This window comes from Capra hircus, chromosome 3 (genome assembly GCF_001704415.2).
Source record: "Capra hircus breed San Clemente chromosome 3, ASM170441v1, whole genome shotgun sequence".
NCBI lineage: Eukaryota > Metazoa > Chordata > Mammalia > Artiodactyla > Bovidae > Capra > Capra hircus.
In genome coordinates this window covers 91,099,106-91,123,470 of record NC_030810.1, presented here as the reverse complement: position 1 = coordinate 91,123,470, position 24,365 = coordinate 91,099,106, and the positions used below count along the sequence as shown (strand labels likewise).

The 24,365-nt window shown below is 45.3% G+C and overlaps 2 protein-coding genes across 3 annotated transcripts; one reads left to right on the top strand and one right to left on the bottom strand.

Moving 5' to 3' along the window:
* DCLRE1B (DNA cross-link repair 1B) lies at positions 1,128-9,400 on the bottom strand. The gene is made up of 4 exons (XM_005677854.3): positions 8,811-9,400; positions 7,817-7,982; positions 6,884-7,066; positions 1,128-4,263 (listed from the first exon to the last, which is right to left on the bottom strand). The coding sequence occupies exons 1-4, from the start codon at positions 8,997-8,999 to the stop codon at positions 3,173-3,175; spliced, it is 1,629 nt and encodes a 542-aa protein (XP_005677911.1). The 5' UTR covers positions 9,000-9,400; the 3' UTR covers positions 1,128-3,172.
* On the top strand, positions 9,503-19,828 carry AP4B1 (adaptor related protein complex 4 beta 1 subunit). Of its 2 annotated transcripts, none has more exons than XM_005677855.3 (11): positions 9,503-9,615; positions 9,815-10,002; positions 11,719-11,943; positions 12,388-12,518; positions 13,045-13,192; positions 13,763-14,259; positions 15,608-15,691; positions 16,864-16,967; positions 17,722-17,929; positions 18,350-18,631; positions 18,877-19,828. In XM_005677855.3, the coding sequence occupies exons 2-11, from the start codon at positions 9,890-9,892 to the stop codon at positions 19,302-19,304; spliced, it is 2,220 nt and encodes a 739-aa protein (XP_005677912.1). In that variant the 5' UTR covers positions 9,503-9,615; positions 9,815-9,889; the 3' UTR covers positions 19,305-19,828. The 2 variants fall into 2 exon arrangements, with proteins under 2 accessions (XP_005677912.1, XP_017901424.1); XM_018045935.1 differs by having other exon boundaries at positions 9,598-9,714.

Below are 24,365 nucleotides of genomic sequence, written 5' to 3'. Positions count from 1 at the left end.
GTGCTGGGTCTTCATTGCTGCCTGTGGGCTTTTCTCTAGTTGCAGAGTCGGGGCTACTCTCTAGTTGTGTGCAGGCTTCTTATTGCAGTGGCTTCTCTTGCTGTGGAGCACGGGCTCTAGGGTCCACAGGCTTCAACAGTTGCAGCTCATGGGCTCAGTTGTTGGGGCTCCTGGTCTCTACAGCACAGGCTCTATAGTTGCTTGGTTGCTCTGTGGAGTGTGGGATCTTCCTGGAGCAGGGATCAAACCCTTATCTCCTGCATTGGCAGGTGGATTCTTTACCACTGAGCCACCAGGGAAGCCCTCTCATAGTATTTTACTGCTATCCTCTTCTGCAGAAAAGGTAGCAAGGAAACCTCCTAGGGGGCAACTAGGCACCATCTGCATCAAGAGCTTAAAACTGTTGGGATTAGCAGATGCAAACTACTACCTAGAGAATGGATAAACAACAAGGTCCTACTGCACAGCACTGGGAACTACACTCAATATCCTGTAATAAACCATAATGGAAAAGAATATGGAAAAGAATGGATACATATACATATCTTTTCATATTCTTTTCCATTATATGTATATACGTATATATGCTGCTGCTGCTGCTAAGTCGCTTCAGTCGCGTCTGGCTCTGTGCGACCCCACAGACGGCAGCCCACCAGGCTCCCCCATCCCTGGGATTCTCCAGGCAAGAACACTGGAGTGGGTTGCCGTTTCCTTCTCCAATGCATGAAGGTGAAAAGAGAAAGTGAAGTCGCTCAGTCTGACTCTTAGTGACCCCATGGACTGCAGCCTACCAGGCTCCTCCGTCCATGGGATTTTCCAGGCAAGAGTACTGGAGTGGGGTGCCATTGCCTTCTCCGATATGTATGTATACGTATATATATATGTATAACTGAATCACTTTGCTGTACAGCAGAAGTTAACACAACATCGGAAATCAACTACACTTAAAACTAAATTACAAAACCTTAAAACTGTTATCCCACTTCCAGCAATTAAGTCCAAGAAAATAAACACAAATAGGCATGTGCCATTGTCATGGCACAATATGTCATGTGCCATGACACAGGCATAAGGATATTCATTGCAATATGTATAACTGTGAAAGAAAGAGCACACAAAATGATAAATAAAACAAATAGTTTAATTAAGCTATACCCACAATAGGGTATTATAAAACTATTAAAATGACATTTTGTATGAGAAAGGGCTTAAGATATTAATAAAGTGAAATGCAGGATATAAAACTGCATACAATATTACCCCAATTTGGAAAAAATTTGTACATTTAATATATTTGCACACACAGAAAAAGACTAGAAGACAATTGATCCACATGGAAGAAGTTTGAGTTTTTTCCTTCTTTATAGTTTATGACCTCCAAAGTTTATTTTATCAGAGAATAATTTTAAGAACCAGAGGCTAAGAGTACCAATATTTGAAATACCCAGCATGTGGAAGGCACTGAGCTAGGAATCTGACCAACTATCTAAGGTCCATAGCAGTCAGGAGAGGTCAGGTAGCCCTAGTGGTCAAGAACCCGCCTGTCAATGCAGGAGACACGGGAGATGTGGCTTCAACCCCTCGGTGGGGAAGGAAATGGCAACCCACTCCAGTATTCTTGTCTGGGAAATCCCATGGACAGGTGCTGCAGTCTATGGCGCTGCAAAGAGTCAGACACGACTGAGCACACACACAAGCATCTCAATGCCTAGTTTACAGATGAGAAACTGAGGCTCTGTTACGGAAGCCTGGGATCCCTATTTGCCCAGGCCTTGGACTCATGCCCAGGACAGTGCCCACGTCCCCTGCTGCCCCACATGCCTCACCAGTATGGTTCCTAGTAGGCCCACAGGAGGGTTGCAGTGAAGGTCACTGACAAAACAGAACTGTGTACAGCTTGCCCTACAGAAAGGCCTTATTTTGCTTTCTAAACTCTTCATATCTTCCTCCAGAAGTAGACAATTTCCTCCCCTCTGGAAAAGAAACACAGGCCTCTTCACTGGGAAGGTTTGAGCTCCACTGTGAAACAAGTTTTTATCCATGTGTCCAGCTCCACACGCCTGTGCCCTCTGAAACCATGCTATCGGCTGTCGTGCTTATTGGTTTGGCATTTTGTCAGGCTGTGAGCAGAAGGACAGGGCAGAACGTCACACCCCCACCCCTTCCACCAGCTGGCTTCTTGGTCTCTGCCCTGGATACTAAAACCAACAGGCTGTGTCCTCTGGCTATCAACCTGAGGACGAGGGGAGATAGAGTAGAAGGGGGGACAGCAAATATGCCAGTTATGTGACCAATCGGGACTACCTGGCAGCATATTTGATCTTCTGTAACCTTATTTTGCCACACAGTTGGGGCCTCCAGGTGGCTGGGAGGCCCATTCTAACCCTCAGCCTAACTGTTGGCTGAGTTCCAGGTACTGCCTTGGTGAGGGGCGTCCAGTCCCCCCAGCTGGCTCTCTTCCAGGTAGGTCCCCAGGGACACTAACTGCAAACTTTCATGGAGGAGAGGTGGAATTTTTCTCCACTTTTCTAAGGACATTCATCACTTCCTGTTCCCTCCCTGAGGCAGAGACAGGAAGTGACTTAGATGGGGTCAGTGACATTCAGGACTGGAGCAAGCTGCCTGGGTCACCACTCTATCTTCCTGCACCACAGTTCCTGAATTAAAGAACAGAACTACCTAGGGGCTTTTATCTAGGAAGAGACAGAAGGGGACATGGGGAATGACACATGACATGCAAAACAGGGGGAATAAACTGGTCCTTTCTGAAAAGACCCTTCATCTCTCTCTGCAGTCACAAAAGGGGACTACATGTTCAAAAAGGTTACAGAAATACTGGGTTAAACAAAGTTTAAAAGTTCCTATAGGACTTCTCAGAACATTTAAGTGCTCACAAATACTGTAAAGGTATTATAATGGAAAGTGTTTCTTAAACACCAGTCAATTAGAGAACCAAGGATTCCATAAGCACCAGGAGTCCAATGAACACACCTTGAGAAGTGTTGTTACAGGGTGGGCCTGTAACACAGAAAAGGCCCCAAATAAGCCATCTACCACTATCTTCAAAAGTACAGTAGGGCTGTGGCACTGCCATTTGTTAGTGGTGGAAATACAGAGTGCTAACTTTGAAAATAAACAACTCTTGATGCATTTTTAAAAAAGTGCAGTCAGATCAAGCAAGGTTGTCATTCTGTACTCTCCCGTCTGTACTCAAGAGTTTGTGGTATTTTTCCACCTGCTGGTCGAAGACCCTGGAAGAAAATCCTGTCTGGATAAAGTTCACTGGAGTCAGAAGGTATTTGAGTGCCAGGCCCCTGAACTCAGAAGCCAGAAGATGGGCAGCCTCACTGCTGGGAGACAGGGGAGAATCCTGGCCCATCCAGGCTCTCTGGTTCTCTGTGCCTCCCAAGGCCACACTGTCTCCCATGGGTACCAAGTAGGGCCCTACACCAATTTCCTCCCCAGTTTCCAGAGAAGGAAATTTCTCATTTGTAGACCTTAAGTGTACCGGAAAACCCGAAGGGGTAGTTACTATAGTCATCATCTTCTGGGACTCAGAGGAAGGGACTGCCCCCTCCCCTTCTCGGCTGCAGACATCTGGGAACGACTGCTTCTTGATTTGCAGAGGATGGCGGGAGGGCTGCTTCTCAAGCTCCCCAGCCAGGTTCTCATTCTTGGTCTTCTTTGAGTCCCTGTCAGCTTGAGAGTGATCAGCATCTTCCTCAAGGGATTCAAACACGACACCCTGGGTTCTCAGTCTCTTGAGCTTCCTTTCTAAAAACAGCCAGAGAAAACTTGGATTTCTGGAGGAGGAACTCATGTATTGCTGTACAGAGTCTGGAATCAGGGGCACAGAGAGCCTGGGGCTCAAGCTGTCCTGGAAGTAGTCCCTACAGGGTTGTCGCCGGACAATGGGCACCACCTGGCAAGGTTTTAGTGCTGCAACAAAGACACGGAGCTCTGAGTAGGAGGAATGGTCAGAGTAAGGGATGACGTGGATATCCGGGTGGGAGCGGTAGATCTTCCGGCTGGTGGGGAGGATGGCAATTGTAGGGTGGGTCTGGTTCCAACGCAGCATGGCGGAATGGCAGATCTCCATGTGGTCCACAGCATGGATGCGGCCAGCCTTCTCCTCCACTGTGAACACATCCGCCAGGCCCAGCAGCTGTACCAATTCCAGGCGCCGAGGACTCAGTACCACCCAGGTCTGAAACTCCAGGGCCAGCCGCTCCAGCAGTGACTCTTTTCCCAGGCTATAGAGTCCTGAATAATGTTAAAGAGATTGGGGAAACTAACAAAGGAAGACAATGAAGCTATGTTACTGTAGTTGTTCGGTTGCTAAATCATGTCCAACTCTTTTGTGACACCTCATGGACTGTAGCCCGCCAGGCTCCTCTGTCCATGGGATTTCCCAGGCAAGAATCCTGGAGTGGGTAGCCACTTCCTCCTCCAGGGGATCTTCCTCACACAGGGACTGAACCCGCGTCTCCCACAGTGGCAGGTGGATTCTTTACCACTGAGCCACCAGAGAAGCCACAGTGAAGCTATGTGCTTAGTCGCTCAGTCGTGTCAGACTCTGCGACCCCGAGGACTGAGGTCCACCAGGCTCCTCTGTCCGTGGAGGATTCTCCAGGCAAGAACACTGGAGTGGGTTGCCATGCCCTCCTTAATGAAGCTATGGGGGAATCCTAATAAGTCAACCAAGTGTTTTAATAAAAATACACAAAGTTAATGGGACTATCCCCTGTTTGTATATCAGGAAGGAGGTGCATGTGAGCTAGGTATATGGAGGATGGGGCTTCCCAGGAGGCTCAGTGGTAGAGTCCACCTGCCAATCTAGGAGACGCAGGCAGTTGGGACAATCCCCTGGAGGAGGAAATGGCAACGCACTCCAGTATTCCTGCCTGGAGAATCCCATGGACAGAGGAGCCTGGCGGGCTACAGTCCATGGAGTCACAGAGGGTGGGATGGGACTGAGCACAGATGGAGGATGGGGTAGGGAGAAAGCTCACACAGAATCCACTCATTGATTCAGTTCAGCAAAGGAACGCACCTACCAAGCGTTTAGCACTGTGAAAACAAACAACAATCTCAGCCCTCAGGGAGTGTCATCTACACGAGGATCCAGAAAAAATGCATGTTAGAGACATGCACACAGTATTATGGGGTACAGAGAAGTATCTACCAGTTGATGGAGTTAGGGAAAGCTTCCTGATAACAAACACTTAGCTGAGTCCTAAATGATGGGTCCAAGTTAATCTGGCAAGGGAAGGGGATGGCAGAGAACATTTTAAGAGAGGTCATTTTGGTGTTTCTAAGGTAGAAAGAAATGGGTAAGAAAGGACACTAGAGAGGTGAGCAAGGGCCATATAACAGAGGGCTTTGCATGTACTGCTAGGGAGCTTGGATTTGATTCTGTTAAGTAAAGGTGAATCATGGAGGAGCTGAAAGCAGGAAAATGGCTAATTCAAATCACAGGATCAGAGCAGGGTTTTAGGGAAAAAAAAAAAAGTGGCAGCAATGTTATTCGAAGGCCTGGACAAGACTATATTGAAAGCAGAAGTACCAGTTAGAAGGTCCAAATAGTACTTCGAGAGAAAGAAATGAAGGCCTGAATTTGGATAATGCTTATGATAACAGATATAGGAGATGCTATTTAAACAGTTGTTCACAAACCTTTTCTGAGGGTGTGTTTCAAGTCTACAGTCAGATTGTGCCCTCCTTTAAAGAACCTGTATTTCCTTTATATCCACTTTATTCCTCATCATGGTTCAAAATCTCACTCTTTGGGCACAAATGTAGCTGATTTCTCTCTCCCTATCCCCCCTCACCCTTTTTTTAAAAAACTTATCCTAGGCCCTTTACTACTAGACTTTAAACCCTCATATTTTATTCATTTTTCTATTCCCACTGCCTATCAGAATATTTGACACATAGTACGGGCTTATTGTATATCTGAAAAGTTAATCAAGCCCTTCTGTAGTACCCTCCTAGCCAGCTATGCTCCTCTAGGAAAATTCTGTGTTAAAAACTCCTTTTAAAATATTCATCTTGGTGGCAAATCTTCCTTTTGTGGATTTATTACAATTTTGGAAACAATCAAAAAAGTCATTTGGCTTCCCTGGTGGTCCAGTGCCTAAGACTCCATGCTTCCAATGCAGGGGGCCTGGGTTCAATCCCTAGTCAGGGAACTAGATCCCACATGCCACAGCTGAGACCCATCACAGCTAAATAAATTAAAATGTTTAAAAAAGGTATTTGGAATTAAATCTATTACATTTTAAAAAATAAAAACTGATTTTCATAAACTATCTCAAAAGGCAATTCCAGCTGCAATTTCAATGTATCTAATTACAAGCTTAACACTCACTTGAGTATCTACATTCTGATAAACTGTATTCACTTTCTAATAAATATCAAATAATATCAAATAAATATCAATAAATATCAAATTCCTCTATCAGGCATTAATCTAGGCATCTGGCAGATATCCATAAGTGAAACAAAGAGCCTGTTTATTGTGAAATTTCCATTCTAGCAGGGGGAGACACAAACACATAAGACTTCTTCCCACCTCCAACCCTGCTCTCAAGGAATAAACGTGTGTGTGGCAGAAGTGGGGACAGGCAATCAACAATAAGCAACAGTACAGGAAAACATGAAGTCTGTGGGAAGTTGAGTGCCATGAAAAAGTGAAAAAGTTGAACTGGCTTAGGGGATCTGAGGCTGGGAATGTGGCAGCAGAGATGTACTTTTAAATAATAAGGTCAGGGTAGATTTCATGGAGAAAAAGAGATCTGCACAAAGACATGAAAGATGTAAGAACCCCCAAAGAACCTAGATTCACTAGTTCCATGAGCGAGAGAAAAAGGAAAACCCTCACCAATTTTTACGTTATGTTGTGGATGCTTTCGAATGAGCTCAACAATCTGGCGGGCAGCTTCTTCTCGGGAAGGAAGAACTAGGTCTGGGTTGTAATTGGTATTGTCTAGGTATAAGGTATGAATCTGCTTCCCCAGTCTCAGGGCTGGCTCCTTCAGCATGGATGGTGTATACCGAAAATCACCTGGGAAAAAAATATGGGGGGCATAGTCAGAGACAAAAGCATAGAAGACAAGCCTCTCCCAATTCCAACAGCAGATGGGCATTTGCCTATTGGCATCTTGGAAAAAACTAGAGTCTAGTAGTGATCTAATGTAGCAGAGTTTCTTTGTGGCAATGTCTCCATCGTGCTCCTGCATTTTCATTACTCTTTGCAAAGTGGGTGTTCTTTGGAAGGAATGATATTAAAGCTGAAACTCCAGTACTCTGGCCATCTCATGCGAAGAGTTGACTCGTTGGAAAACGCTCTGATGCTGGGAGGGATTGGGGGCAGGAGGAAAAGGGGATGACAGAGGATGAGATGGCTGGATGGCATCACCAACTCAATGGACGTGAGTTTGAGTGAACTCTGGGAGATGGTGATGGACAGGGAGGCCTGGCGTGCTGTGATTCATGGGGTTGCAACTGAGCGACTGAACTGAACTGAACTGTACCCTTAAAGAATGAAAAATTAATTGAGAAAGGGTCATTGTGCTCATGTGACATGAAGCTAGGAAGCCTCCAGGCTTCTACTATGAATCAAAACTACTCAAGAAAAGTAATGTTGGGAATTTTCTGGCCGTCCCGTGGTTAAGATTCAGTGCTTTCATTGCTGGCAGGACTGGTTCAATCCCAGGTTGGGGAACTAAGATCTTGAAAACCATAGCACTTGGTCAAAAAAAAAAAAAAGGGTGTCTAGGCTGGGAAAGTGGGAAGGACCCCTCTGGAAGCCCACCTGTGTAGAGGATGGTTCCAAAGTATCCTTCAAAGAGAAACATGACAGAGCCAGGGCAGTGATTGGCATCCAAGAGGGTGACCGTCATGGTCTCTCGCCCAACTTCATCTAGAGGCAGGACATGGCTCTCACCAACCTCCAGGGCTCGGATCCACTGCTTAGATACCTGAAGAAACAGCAGGTCATCCCAGGAAACAGACGCCTCTCCCTGATACCTCCCTGGTTCAGAAGCTGTGATAGGGATCACAGCCCTCTCTTCCTCTTCCCTCTCTCTACCCCATCCTTCCTACAAGGCTAAATTAAGAGTCCAGAAAGCAAGTCTACTCAACCATTCCTCAACTTTCCAAATCATAATAACCCCTTGGAGTGCTGTGCTCAGTCACTCAGTCGTGGCCAACTCTTTGCCACCCCATGGACTGTAGCCCACTAGATTCCTCTGTCCATAGAATTCTCCAGGCAAGAATACTGCAGTGTGTTACCACACCCTTCTCCAGGGGATTTTGCCGACCCGGGATCGGACCCAGGTCTCCCGAATTGCAGGCGGATTCTTTACCGTCTGAGCCACCAGGGTAGCCCTTGGGTGGGTACCTGTGAAAAAAATTCCAGCCAGATTTCCAGAACCTACATCAGCTATGTCTACTGATTCATATGTGGGAGGAGGGAGGCACTGGAGAATCTTACTCAGAACATTAGGTGAATTCTTAGGAGCCAAGTTTGGAAAACACTGGCCTAGCTTATGTGAAGAAGTAGGAACAGTTTCCTTGAAAGGCCTAGAAGTCCTCCCCAGTTTTATCCGGGAAACATCCCAAGCCGGCCAGTTGGAAACCACTCTTGTTCTGGGTTTAATATATGCACTTCTGGGTTCCCCAAAACTGTCGCTTTTGTAAAAATCAGTTCTCCTGGCCACAACTCTATGACTCCAAGGCTGACAGACCGGAAGACCCCACCCAGATGCCAGGACTAATTCTCCGAGGCCGACTCCAGCCCCCCATACCTGTAGGTGACGGTGCAAGAGGTAAGCCGTGATTGGGGAGCAGTAGAGGGGCCGGGTCCAGGTGCTAGTCAGACCCACCGTGTGGTCCGAGTGCATGTGGGTCAAGAAGAAGAGTCGGGCGGAGCCAGCCCGGCGCAGGCTCCAAAAATCCACAGCGATGGGCGTATGAGGGATCAAGACCCCGTTCATGGTGGCGGGGTTCGAGTCACCAGTGGGTTCATGGGAACAGAGCTCCTGTGTGAGGCTCCTACCATGCCGCCCTGAAAAAAAACATGCTCGGGCAAGAACAGGGCTAGAGACCGTAAGGAAAAGCCAGCCCAGTGAGGGAACGAATGGCCAGATTGGGCAGAAAGAAGGAAGTGACCTTGCTGGTAGGAGTTTGGATGGAATCTCAAACCGCAGAAGGCGCCCAACCGAGCGCCACTCCCCCGAACGCGCAGGACCAGGGGCAGAAGCCCGGCACTCAAAGCGCGCGCTGCTGGGCGGAGACAGGCCGAAGTAGTCAACTTCCGATTGCCCGCAGCAGCTCCGCCAGAGGGAGCCGCGCAGCAGCGCCGGGAGGTGAGAGGTTGGGGGAAGGGCACCCAAAGGTCGGGATTCAGGCTGCGCTCGGCGCTCACTGGGAGAGGGTGATTGGCAGCTGCAATACGCGGTCCCTCTGGAGGAGGCGGGACTTCCGCAGAGAGCTTGATTGGGCCTCTAGGTGACGGCAACCGCGTGGAGGCGCAAGAAAGGCTGGAACTGGAGAGGGAGGGGTTCACGGACAGTTGGCTGCTGGGCTGGAAATCAAGCCGAGGACCTAGAGGTTGGGGAGAGCTCTGTGGGCGGGGTGAACCAGCCTGCGGGTCCCGGGATAGAATCGCAGAGCCTCGGGTGGGCTGCTCCCGGAAGCAAGAGGGTTGAAGTTGAGTATGCTAGGTCCTGGTTGCGGGCCCTGGGGAAGACAAGGCTGGGGCGAGATCGCGCCTGTTGTCCCTTCGCTGACTGACATTTCCTTTACCCAGGTCCCCACATCAGGGCTAGAAGGAGCCCGAGTTCCCTAGGGATCTGTGGAAACTGCCCCGTGACTGTTGGAGAAGATGCCGTACCTTGGCTCCGAGGACGTGGTGAAGGAGCTGAAGAAGGCTCTGTGTAATCCTCACATTCAGGCTGATAGGCTGCGCTATCGGAGTGTCATCCAGCGAGTGATTAGGTATCACCTAACGCCCTAATTCCCCCATTGCCACCCCCAGCAGGCCTCTCTCCCCATGGCTGCGCAGAAAGCGTTAGTGAATTCTCATACATGGCAGTTGTACGGTTTGGCCTTTCTGCTTCTCTGGAATGACATATAAGTCTCCCTTGTGGGGCATATTTTGCTTCTTTTACTCAGCTGGGTGATTTCAACCATATCTTGAACTTGTACTGCTGATCTATATCTAGTACAAACGTCCTTTTTTATCCTCAGACTCAGACATCCTATTGCTTGCTTGGCATTTCTGCCTGGATATGTCTTCAAAGACATGCAAAATAGCACCTGCATTCTTCCCTCCACCTTCCCAGACCTGCTCTTCTGCTTGTATTGTGTTGATACATGTCACCACCCAGCTGCCCAAATGTGGGAGTCAGTCTTGATGACACCTGATCTTCACTGCTCAAGTCAGGTGGTATGGATTTATGGTTCTAAATATCCGTCCTTTTTTTAAAAAATTGGCACTGCTGTTCTGCTTTCTTTATTAAAAAGAATTGCAGTGGTTTAAGAATAGGTCAGGGCTTCCCTGCTGACTCAGTGGTAAAGAATCTGCTGCCAATGCAGGAGACTCCAGTTTCATACCTGGGTCAGGAAGATCCCCTGGAGAAGGAAATGGCAACAGACTCCAGGATTCTTGCTTGGAAAATCCCAGGACAGAGGAGCCTGGCAGGCTATAGGCCATGGGGTTGCAAAAAGAGTCAGATATGTCTTAGCAACTAAACAACAACAAAGTATCAGGTCATCTTGAGTGACTAAAACAACAGCAGAGTATTAGGTCATCTTGCTCCCATTTCAGTTAGAATGATTTTCCAATATATGAATTTGACAATGTATCTCTTGCCTGTAGCAAACTTTCTATCACAAACTTTAGCATGCACGGAAGTTTTTAAGAATGCTTTTTAAAATTTTAATGCTTTTTATGCTTTTTTCATGCTTCTTTAATGCTTTTTAAGAAAATGTAAAAATTTCATTCAATCCAGTAATTCTGATTTCAGTAGGTGGGATGGAACCCAGGAATCTGCATTTTGAACAGACATCCCCTCAAATTCCTATAGGAGATCACAGTTTACTGTGATCTACAGAATAAAGTCCAAATTTCTTACCATAACATCCAAGGAACACCCTGTTAACTACCTTCAGACTGTCAAAAGAATATACCATTCTTGCTCATGTCCACATGCCTTACGGTGTGTATCATTACCTATCTACTACACTTCCCTGGAGCTCCTGCTAATTTGACTCAGGTATTACTTCTTGGCAGTGTTAGATACCCACTGCACCTTATCTGTTATTTCTGTTGTGATACTTATCAGTCATTCTGTAATTAGAGGTGTCCTTGTCTGCCCGCTCGGTAGATTTGAGTTCCTTCAGATCCGAGAACATGCCTTCCTCAGATTATGTCCCCAGAACATATCCCTGGAATGTAAAAGCTGAATGCCGTTGGAATGCATCAATACTAGGAATTCTGTGTTTGTTGAATGAACAGAAGAACGTTTATTGCAGGCCATGGTAAGTTTTGTGTGATATGATAGAAAAGGTAGACCTGGTTGCTTCCCTCTGAAAGGTCACAGTCTAGTTAGCTATCCAGGACATGTATAAGTAAAAGGCTTTCTGTAGGTTGGTGGTGGTGGGTTGGGGATCATATATTTTACTTTTCCCTGCTGTGTGTATTGGTTTCAGGCACATGACTCAAGGGGTGGACATGTCTGGTGTTTTCATGGAAATGGTGAAAGCTAGTGCCACTGTGGATATTGTTCAGAAGAAGTTAGTTTATCTCTACATGTGTACCTACGCTCCCCTGAAACCAGATCTGGCTCTCCTGGCCATCAATACACTGTGCAAAGACTGTTCGGACCCCAACCCGATGGTGCGAGGGCTGGCATTACGGAGCATGTGTAGCCTCAGGTGAGCTCTCTCTTCCCTTCCTGCATCTCAGTGGCTGAAGAGTTCATGTGGTCACAGGCAGAATTTTAATGATGACAATTTATTTGAGTTCCTTAATACTGGGAGAAACACGGTTGTAACCTGAACTCAGGTTGTCAGCCATTACTTTGATTTAAAAAACTATATAGATGATTTTATTAAGGGATTTTTTTCTACCTTACTCTCAGTGAGATGGTTAAAGATTTCTAAATGTGCGTGTATTTTAACTTGCCTGTGTAGCATTATTCCACATGAAAAGTCAAGTGATGCATTTTAAGTTTGGCAGCAGCTTTCTTGAGTTTGTTGAGAAGAATCTGACCAATGCATATTCAAACATCTACTAAGCCCTCTGTTAAGTGAATAGGGACTAAATTATGTCAACACGAGTACTTTAGGATCTGGCTGACTCCAGAATGTGTTGCTTAGGATGCCTGGTGTGCAGGAATATATCCAACAGCCAATTCTCAATGGTCTGCGGGATAAGGCTTCATATGTCAGGAGGGTAGCAGTCCTTGGCTGTGCCAAGATGCATAATCTTCATGGTGACTCTGAAGTGGGTAAGTTTCAATGTAATCTATCATCATCAGTATTTATTTGTGCTTCCATTATATGACTTTGTGAAACATTATGTCGTTTGGTAGAAAATAAAAATGTGGCTCTACTGGATATCCCTTTTCTAAAATTTCATTTTATTTCTTAAATTTATTTTTATTTGGAGGATAATTGCTTTACATGTTGTGTTGGTTTCTGCCGTAGAACAACGTGAATCATCCAGAAATATACATATATCCTCTCCCTCTTGAACTTCCCTTCCACCGTAGGTGTCTCTTTTAAGTAGGATGCAAGGCTTGGTATTTTCTGAGCTTAAAGAAGTTCTTTCTTTGGGGTTCAGGTGAAATTCTTTGCATCAACTACTTAGGATAGTCTGGAAATGGCAATTTTTAGCCTTGTGCATTGTTACTGCTTTTGTTACTTTTGTGTAATAGCAGAGAGGTTCAGTTTTGTCTGCCTGGAACTATTATTCTGGCTCTACCCCCATGACTCTGAAGTTTCTGTTTATATGAGATCTTTGTTCTTTTGTAGATGGTGCCCTGGTAAATGAATTATACAGTTTGCTGCGCGACCAGGATCCAATTGTGGTTGTGAACTGCCTAAGGTCTCTAGAGGAAATTCTGAAACAGGAAGGAGGTGTTGTCATCAATAAGCCCATCGCCCACCATCTCTTAAATCGGTTTGGACGCCTCTGTTCTCTTTTTATCATGATCAGATCTGCATCTCTGCATCATAGTCGGATCTTGTTGATGTATTGAATGAAGGAGAGGTTCTTGAACAACTTCTGTAGAGCAGTAAAAAAAAAGTTAACTGTAACCATTAACTACCTCATGTTTCATTGTAAGTTTTGTGTGTCTTTTTTTTTTTTGGTCTTAGTTTCTTTTGATAATATAGAGAGATGGCAGAAAGATCCTTCAGGGATAGGTTCTGTCCCTGCAGTCATTATGTCCCCCAAACTAAGCCATTCACACATACTATCTTACAATGTAGAGAGTCTGGGTCTAGGCTATAGCAATCATGTCTTTGGCCCTAGATGAGAATGCATTTGTACTGTGAACTCATCTTGTTATTTAAAGACTTTGTATAAACTTTAAGTAATATGTAAAAAGAATAATTCAGTTATGGTACAACGCATTTTTAAGAATTCTCCCCTTATCGTGATGAGCAGATGACTAGTGACAGAGCAATCGCATGGAGGTGGTCCTAATTTTGTTGCTAACATAGCCCATTTGTTTTCTTTTTTGGATAGAATGTCAAAACTGGACCAGTGGGGCCAGGCTGAAGTCTTGAACTTTCTGCTCCGCTACCAACCCCGAAGTGAGGAGGAGCTGTTTGACATTCTCAATCTGTTGGACAGTTTTCTCAAGAGCAGCAGCCCAGGCGTGGTGATGGGAGCCACAAAACTCTTTCTGATCTTGGCCAAAAAATTCCCCCACGTGCAGACCGACGTGCTCATGCAAGTCAAGGGCCCTCTGCTGGCTGCCTGTTCTTCAGAGAGTCGAGAGCTCTGCTTTGCTGCCCTCTGCCATGTGCGCCAGATCCTGCACAGCTTGCCGGGTCACTTCAGCAGCCACTACAAGAAGTTTTTCTGCTCCTATTCGGAGCCCCACTACATCAAGCTCCAGAAGGTGGAGGTGCTGTGTGAGCTGGTGAACGATGAGAATGTGCAGCAGGTGCTGGAGGAGCTTCGAGGGTACTGCACCGACGTGTCCGCCGACTTCGCGCAGGCTGCCATCCTCGCCATTGGTAGGTGTCTGCTGCTTTTCCTTCATGAGAGACTATACCAAACAGCTAGAGAGCTGGGGAACCACAGAGAGCAAAAGGGAATGAGTCTTGCTTCAAGGGAAAGGATCTAGCTTCAAAACACTGGGTCAGTGACTGCAAATAAGTGGGGGAGGAAGGCTCTTTTGGCCAACACCGGCGTTGCCACGTCTTTTCTAGGATATAGACTACAGGTGATTCAAAGTATCACATGATTAATTAATTGATTTTAAAAAACATTTATTTATTTTGGGTTGCACTGGGTCTTAGTTGCTGCTCTGAAGCTTTCTCTAGTTGAGGAAGCGGGGACTACTCTTTATTGTGTACACGGGCTTCTCATTGTGTGGCTTCTCTTGCTGTGGAGCATGGACTCTAGGTGCACTGGCTTCCCTAGCTGTAGCTCTTGGGCTCTGGTGCTCTGGCTGGGTAGTTGAGGCTCCCGAGCTTAGCTGCCCCACAGCATATGGGATCGTCCTGGAACAGGGCTTGAACCCGTGTCCTCCTGCATTGGCAGGCAGATTCCCATCCACTGTCAGACCATCCGGGAAGTCCAACACAATTTATATTGCCTCTTGTTGTACCTTACTGAAAATGCTTTTCTGTATATCGTCTTCCTACAGTCTTGTGAGACAGTCAAGAAAAATGGACAAGTGGTTATTAACTTCGTTTTCAAGATGAAGCAACTCGGGCACAAAAAGATTCTTAAATTGCCCAAAGTTTATATAGTTCCTGAACTGGGACTGAAACCCAACTTTCCTGACTCAAAGTCCTGTGTCAATTCAACAATCATTTATTGAGCTTCTACTCTGGGCTACTCCGTATTATGCTGAGTAGACCAACATGGAGTAAAACCTAAGGCCTACAGACCTTTTCACACTACCATGTCTGGAATTTAAAGAGCTAGAGTGAGCCACAACATGAAAGCAGCTGGAGAGCTCAGTTTTGGAGGACTTCAAGGGAAGGAGGAGGAGGAGGAACTCTCCTATGTAGAATAAAGTATGGCTATTTTTAGGGGCAGAAAAGAGGAAACAAGAGGGGAGTAGAAACCCTGCCATCTGGAGGCTGCGGTCAAGTGTCCCCAGCAGGAATACTCCTGCGCAGGTGTGCTGCAACAAGCTGGCTGCCACATAAATACTCTGAAATTTTCAACCTTGTTCAATAGGGAATTCATTTTTACCTAAGTTCCCTTAAATTCTTATTTCATCAAGCAAGGTGTGATTCTTTTTTTTTTTAGGTATTTCCGGTCCTCTTTGTTTTTGGTTGGTAGGAAATTGTTTTAGAATGAGGTGCTAATATTTGACTTAACACTTTTTCTGCTTTCCTTCCTCTGTAGGTGGCATCGCCAGGACCTATACGGATCAGTGTATGCAGATTCTAACAGAGTTGCTGGGCCTTCGACAAGAGCACATTACCACGGGTAATAGCTACCATTCTAGGATTTTTTTGTGTGTTTCGGAGGGGGACCAATTTCCTGGCCTGTGATGGTTTCTCAGAACATGTTTGTTGTTGAATATGAGAGGTTTAAGTTTTTCTTTACGTCATCATTTGTTGCCATCAGAGGAGCATATAGACCTAACAGGGCAGGGAGTCTCCAGGTTGCCGTGAGTCTTCAAGGCTGTTGTTTAGCTAATGAAGGGTGCTAGGATGACCTTGCTTGTCATTTCCCCACCTTTGTCCCTCTTTTTGCTTTACAACAGCAACTGTAAGCAGTGGCTGCCAGACCTGGGACTAGAATGACACAAACAAGGTGCCAAGAATACAGACATTGAAAGGGGCGCTCACTGCTATATAGAGCATGGGTAAACAACAGGGTCCTACTGTACAGCACAGGGATCTATATGCAGTGTCCTGTGATGAGCCAGAACGGAGGCCTTCCCTGGCGGCCTAGTGTTTCAGAATCCACCTGCCAATGCAGGGCACACCGGTTCAGTCCCTGGTCTGAGAAGATCCCACATGCAGTGGGGCAGCTAAGCCGGTGCGCCACAACTACTGAAGCCCATGCGCCTAGAGCCTATGCCCTGCGACAAGAAAAGCCACAGTAATGAGAAGCCCATGCACAGCAACGCGAGGGTAGCCTCCACCTACCGCAACTAGAAAAAAGCCCGCACAGCGACGAAGACCCGGCACAGCTTAAAAAAAAGCCTTACGAGAAAAGAGTATATATATATACATGTAATGTATATAGAGAGTCACTCAGTCTCAGGTTCATGCAGGTGCTACCTCTGTGTGTCCTCTTATGTTTTACAACCTGGCACCTTGCTCGCTTCACCGTAGCCCCAGCCCTAGTGTCTCCATTTATACTTCAGAGCATCATTCAATAGCAGCACTCCCCCACATTTGTATATGGCTTTCCAGTTTACCAAGTGCCTTTGCATACATTAATTCTTGTATCCTAATGGCAATCAGAGAAGAGCAACATTCATTTAAGAACTTGTTGCCCATGCCAGACCTTTCTCAGGTGATCACTGACCACCCCCTCCAACTCCCATTTTGCAGACATTCCTGCAGCCTGACTGTGTGACTTTTCTTAAGATTCCTTCCCACACGGAGGCTCTAACCCTGTGCTCTTGTGTCCTGAGCTTGCTGCAGTGGTGGTGCAGACTTTCCGAGACCTGGCATGGTTGTGTCCTCAGTGTACGGAAGCTGTGTGTCAGGCCCTGCCCGGCTGTGAGGAGAACATTCAAGACAGCGAGGTAGACTACGATTCTCCTTTACTTCCTGATAAAGGGGAAGTGCTTGGGACCTGCTCTGTGAAATGGAATCGAATTATTCTTTCTATGCAGTGTCTGAAGTGGGAATTCTTAGAATCAGTTGCCACCTCAGATTCTCTTTTGGGTGTAGGCAGGATATAAATCATGAAAACATTAGGATTTAACTATGGTTTCCTCACAAATATTTTGATACCATTAATCTCATGTAACGTATTCATTATTCTGAGTGAGAGATTTAGACCATAGGGTTTTCAGCTGGCATGAAAAGCAGAGTCATTTGTGGACTTTCTACATGTGTTTACACTTCATCCCAGATCTACTCAGCTACTCAGAAGTGGGAACCCCTGGACACATACAGTTTCAAGAAGCCTTTCTAATGTGCACTCTAGGTTAATCACCACTTTAATGGAGTAACTTAGGGAAATCTTCCAGTAACTTCCACTGAAGCATGAAACCCCAAATTGGGGCCAAAGCCCCAAAACTGAGGAATCTTTATTGCTTAAACAACATAGGCGTGAGAGTCATAAGTCTCCTTTTTTGTGTAGAATTTTGTTCCTGTTTGTTGTAGAGAGTTTAGTAGGGGGTAGATCAATAAATGCAAGCTGAAGCAAATAAAATACACTTTTTCTGCTAACTCTAGGGGAAAAGCAAAACCTGCTGCTGTCTGCCGTCTGCTCTCGCCTGGGTTTTGGACAGCCAAATGTTAAGCATCTGTTCTTACTTGCTAATTCCCTAGGGGAAGCAGGCACTTATCTGGTTACTCGGTGTCCATGGGACGAGAATCCCCAATGCTCCTTATGTGTTGGAAGACTTCATAGAGAATGTGAAGTCAGAGACGTTCCCTGCTGTCAAGATGGAGCTGCTCACAGCTGTGCTGCGCCTCTTCCTCTCTCGCCCAGCTGAGTGCCAGGACATGCTAGGCCGCTTGTTACACTACTGCATAGGTAGGCTCTTCAGAGGAAATGGTACTTGCTGTGGCCAGTTGTGTATACCTCCTGGTGGCTCAGATGATAAAGAACCTGCCTGCAATGCAGGAGACCTGGGATTGATCCCTGGGTTGGAAAGATCCCCCAGAGAAGGGAATGGCAACTCACTCAGTATTCTTGCCTGGAGAATTCCATGGACAGAGGAGCCTCGTTAACTACAGTCCATGTGATCACAAGGAGTCAGACACAACTGAATGACTAACCCTTTCACGTCGGTTGTAGAGGTTCTCACAGCTTTCATTGTTTGATGAGCTGTGTCTGGGACCCAAGGAGAAAATGTCAGCATTTTCTAGGGTTTCCTCCCTCCTATTCTGGTGGGCACAGGGATAGAAAGAATGTTTTTATTTTTAATTAACTCAACCTGTTATCTTTCCTCAGAGGAAGAAAAGGACATGGCAGTACGAGACCGAGGTCTCTTCTATTACCGCCTCCTCTTAGCTGGCATCAGTGAAGCAAAGCAGATCCTGTGTAGCCCTAAATCTGACCCTTCCCTCAGACTTTTGGAGGATCAGGCAGAAAGACCTGTGAACAGCTGGGCCTTGGACTTCAACACTCTGGTGCCAGTATACGGCAAAGCCCGCTGGGCAACCATAGCTAAATGCCAGGGAGTAGAACATCATGGCCCAGAGCTTCCTAACACTGCAGCCTTTCCCACATCAGGTAAAAATCATCCTTATTTTCTATCTTGTCATGAAAAATCTTTATGGTAGAGAGTAAAGTACCCCAGCTAAACTTCAGATTGTTGCTTGAATTTTGTCTTTGTGAACAAGAAAATTTGCCATTGGTTATTTAAGCCATTTCTCCAAAGATAAAAATCACATTGTGTACTTTCAGAAATCTAGATTTTAAAATGTAGTTTCAGCAGACTGAGAGCATCTCTTAAATAAGCTTTCTGACTCTTGTAGGATCCCTGATTCCCGAAGAGAACAAGGAGAGGGTTCAGGAACTCCCTGATTCCGGAGCCCTCATGCTCATCCCCAATCACCAGCTTACTGCTGAGTGTTTTGAGAAAACTTGGCTGAGCCTCAAAGTTGCTCATCAGCAGGTGTTCCCGTGGCAGGGAGCAGTCCATCCTGACACCCTGCAGATGGCGCTGCAAGTCGTGAACATCCAGACCATCGCGATGAGCCGGGCTGGGACTCAGCCATGGAAAGCCTACCTCACTGCTCAGGACGACACTGGCTGTCTGTTCCTAACAGAACTGCTGCTGGAGCCTGCGAACTTGCAAATGCAGATCTCAGTGAAACAAAGCGAGGCGAGGACAGAGACACTGAAGAGTTTTATTTCTGTTTTAGAAACTGTGATTGGAACGATTGGAGACATAAAATCATAACATGGCTTCTTGTCTGTCCATAGTGAGATGAAAGCTGTCAGAGTTCCTTAGTTTTTCTTATTATCACTGCTTGTAAGTCCAGATAATATCGGAATCTGGGAGTGAAGATTCTTCCATATTTGTCCAAAGAACATTGACATGTTCCTCTCATACCTATTGGTGAATGACCCCACGTTTCCAAGTGATGTTATAAAGATTAATGTTGTTGGGGAGAGGGTGAGGGTAGAATTTGTATTCTTTTCTAATTAGTTTAAGGGATTATTTTACTAATTAAAGATGTCTGATGTGTCTGGAAACTGACAGGGATATCAGTTTGTAAGGGTCATCTTTTCTTCCCTGGATTACTACAGTAAATTCCTTACTGTTATAATATTTTAATCATGCTTTTTAGGCCAGAGTTCAAAGCCCTAGCGTGGTCTCCAAAGTTCCTCCTCTGTGCTGTGCCTCAGTGCTCACCAGAATACCCCGTGTTCTGGCAAAAGAAAAGCACTTGCAGTTCCCTGAATATACTCAGCTCTCTCTTATCTCTGTGTTTTTATTTCTTGCCTAGGATATTTCCTCACCCTCATATCTTTTTAAGTAACACTTAGTCTATCTTTCGGAGAAGGCAGTGGCACCCCACTCCAGTACTCTTGCCTGGAAAACCCCATGGGCAGAGGAGCCTGGTGGGCTGCAGTCCATGGGGTCGCTATGAGTCGGACACAGCTGAGCGACTTCCCTTTCACTTTTCACTTTCCTGCATTGGAGAAGGAAATGGCACCCCACTCCAGTGTTCTTGCCTGGAGAATCCCAGGGACGGGGGAGCCTGGTGGGCTGCTGTCTATGGGGTCGCACAGAGTTGGACACGACTGAAGCGACGCAGCAGCAGCAGCAGCAGCAGCAGCCTGTCTTTTGGTGTTCAGTTCAGGTATGAGCTCTTTCAGGATATTTTCTGTGACCCTCGCTGCCTTCGTTAGGGGTTTCATTCAAGCTGTGAAAGCAGTCAGTGCATATGTCTCGCAGTACTATTGGGGTGGCGCTAAAGGACCCAGCTTAAGAGACGTAAGAGATGTGGGTTCGAACCCTGGTTTGGGAAGATCCCCTGGAAGAAGACCCATTCCAGTATTCTTGCCTGGAGAATCCCATGGACAGAGGAGCCTGGTAAACTACAGTCCATAGGGTCGCAAAGAGCTGGACTGAAGTGATTTAGCACAGCACAGCAGTACTGTTCTAATTGTTGTCTTGTCACGCTTTCTCATGTTTAATTTTCTTCATAACTGACCACATTTTGTACATGGAGACAACTTATGGCCAAAACAGATGTAATAAACTGATGGTAAAGTAAAAATAACCAGAGAACCCAGCATAGGAAAAATAAGAATACCTGTTAAGACCAGCTGGGTTAGGGATGGGAAAGCATACAAATGTCCAGGCTGAAAGAGCCTACATAGTCGATACAGTTGAGGTTGTATTTAGCTTTGATTTGCATGCTAAGTAGCTTCAGTCATGTCTGACTCTTTGTGACCTCGTGGACTGTAGCCCACCAGGCTCCTCTGTCTGTGGGGATTCTCCAAGAATGAATATTGGAGTGGGTTGCCAAGCCCTCCTCCAGGGGATCTTCCCGACTCAGGGATCGAACCTGCATCTCTTGCGTCTCCTGCATTGGCAGGCGGGTTCTTTACCACTAGCGCCACCTGGAAGCAGCCAGAATAAAGAGAAATGATTGTGTAGTTGTCACCAGAGAGAAATAAATATTTCAATTCTAATTTCTAAAAGAAATTTACATGTAATTTTACACGGATGGCACTGAATGGTATGTAGAATACTTGTGTGGCAAGTTAGTAAAGTGTTTCACATGACTTTCTTGTGGTGTTCATCAGTCTGAACAGAGAGCATAATTTTAATATGAAGCTTAGTGAGGGCATTCTTCAAGAACTAAAGATACTATGACCCAAATATCATCCAGCTTAACTAAAGGACCTCTTCTACCTGGATCCATAGATGGACTGCATATCCTTCAAATAATGCTTTGCCTATGATTTCTCTCAGCTAAGCTTTTAATAGGAGTAGGAAACAGATAGTGCTGAATTTTCTGGCAAGGACCTGGATTTAGTCAATTGTCTGTCTCTGCCAGACAGTTTTTAAGGACAGTGATTATCTTTCTTTCCTTCTGTCTACAGTGCCTATGAGATAATGGTTACTCAATAAATAGTACTGAATGAATGGCTGTAAGTTTTGAATAATTAGATTCTGATGGTATTTGTAGACTGGTGTTTGAAGTGTGTTTTGTTACACTGCATTGACCATATAGAAGATAATAGATGGAATTCCATTTCGGCTAGGGTTTCTCAGAAGTGGTGCTACTGACATTTGGGGCCATATAATTCTTTGCTGTAGGGGGTTTATCTGTGCACTGTAGGATAATCATCAGCATCTCTGATCTATACCATTAGATGCCCCCAAACCCCTGTTGTGGCAACTAAAAATATCTTCAGATGTTGCCAGGTTACCATGGAAGTAAAAAATCACCCACAGTTGAAAAAGACAGATCTGGATCCTGGATCCCCAGGGACTGAAAGGAGGAGGATCAGAACAGCTTCAGAATCACTTTCCATATTTTGACTTGTTCAGTTAAACTGAATGTTTAATTAGGTACTGAAACAAAGTCGAAGTGTTAAGTGCTGTCAGTTTTAAGTATTGGAAGGGAACAGGATGTAAGTGGTAGAAATTGAGTAAATTGATTGACTTCTTAAAAAATTAAGGGTTATCACTGAATTGCTGAACCAAAGAAAATTAGGTACAGCTCAGTAATTGAATGTTAACTACAGTGATCCTAACTATAGGAGCTTTTAGAATATTAAGCCCTACTTGGTTGCTTTCCTGTAAAGTGAGAAGCATAGCGGAATATGAAACTGTTGCTTTTGAAAACACCACCCTGTTGGCAGAATGCAAAGAGGAACTTAAAAGAAACTTTTAATAAAGGTGAAAGAGGAGAGTGAAGAAACTGGCTTAAAAGTCAACATTTAGAAAACTAAGATTATGGCATCTGGTCCGATCACTTCATGGCAAATAGATGGAGAAACAATGGAAATAGTGACAGACTTTATATTCTTGGGCTCCAAAATCACTGTAGATGGTGACTGCAGCCATGAAATTAGAAGATGCTTGCCCATTGGGAGAAAAGCTATGACAACTTAGACACCATATTAAAAAGCAGACACCACTTTGTTAACAAAGGCCAGTATAGTCAAAATTATCATTTTTCCAGTAGTCACGTACAGATGTGAGAGTTGGACCATAAAGAAGGCCAGTACCAAAGGACTGGTGCTTTTGAACTGTGGTGTTGGAGAAGACTCTTGAGAGTCCCTTGGACAGCAAGGAGATCAAACCGGTCAATCCTAAAGGAAATCAATCCTGAATATTCATTGGAAGGACTGATGCTGAAGCTGAAGCTCCAATACTTTGGCCATCTTATGGGAAGAGCTGACTCATTGGAAAAGACCCTGATGCTGGGAAAGATTGAAGTCAGGAGGAGAAGGGGATGACAGAGGATGAGATGGTTTGATGGCATCACTGACTCAATGGACATGAGTTTGAGCAAGCTCTGGGAGTTGGTGATGGACAGGGAAGCCTGGTGAGCTGCAGTCCATGGCGTTGCAAAGAGTCAGACATGACCGAGCGACTGAATAACAGAAGCAACAATTTAAAAATCACCTCAGTGAAGAACTGACTTTTCTTAACTATCACCTGGTTTTACTCATTTACAAGCAAAATGAATAAAGCTTCCCTAGTGGCTCAGATGGTAAAGAATCCGCCTGCTGTGCAGGAGACCCGAGTTCGAACCCTGGTCAGGAAGACTCCCCTGAAGAAGGGAATGGCAACCCATTCCAGTATTCTTGCCTGGAGAATTCCACAAACAGGGGATCCTGGTGGGCTATAGTCCATGGGGTCCCAAAGAGTTGGACGTGACTGAGTGACTAACACTTTTACTTTCATAAAATAAAGTTAATTATTTAATATTCCTCCTCCCTAGGAGCACTCTCTAGTCTCTGCAGATAGACTGGTTTGATGATATAGGCCGATGCTTATCTTTAAAATCTATGAAGGTAGTTGATACTGTACTTTTAGAAAAATGTCCTTCTAATGTCTTCGTTGGGGGAGGGAGGTGGGAGGGGGGTTCATGTTTGGGAACACATGTAAGAATTAAAGATTTTAAAATTTAAAAAAATAAAATAATTAAAAAAAGGGAAAAAAATCAACAATTGAATTACCATATAAAAAAATAAATAAAAAGAATGTGTTAATTCCTAAAAAAAAATAAATAATGTCTTCGTTGGTGACACATATAATGAGGGCCCACCAATGACCGTGGTGCTTTGGAACATTACAGAAGCAATCATTTACATAGTTCCTGATGATCATTTTTGGCTTCCCTGGTGGCTCAGAGGGTAAAGCGTCTGCCTACAATGTGGGAGATCTGGGTTCAATCCCTGGGTCAGGAAGATCCCCTAGAGAAGGAAATGGCACCCCACTCCAGTACTCTTGCCTGGAAAATCCCATGGACTGAGAAGCCTGGTAGGCTACAGCCCATGGGGTCGCAAAGAGTCAGATACGACTGAGCGACTTCACTTTGATGATCATTTTACAGCTATGGACCAGCAACTGTTAGATGCCTCCATTCCCTCCTTTTTGAATTGGAGTTCTGTTACAGTTATTCTATCACTTTTTCATAGGTTGAGTATTTGGGGGTGAGGAGGCAAAGAACATTTTTTCTTAGTTACAGGTCATCACATTGAGAGGAGCTGTACCCCAGGATCCTCATTCACGTGCAGGCCTGGTGCAGAGGACAAGATCCTGGATTTTGAGCTAATGATATAATGAGATGAGGCTTTGGGAAAAAGATATAAAGTATTATGCCCAGAGCAACAAGAGAAACAAGTGAAAGTGAAAAAATTCTGGCCTCATTTTTCAGTAATAATTAAGAGTACAATATTTGAACTACACGAGTGAAGAGTATGTGGGCTGGGGGCAGGGAGGGGAAGGAATGGTTGGAAGGGTATTCCACTGAAGGCTCAGAGAGAA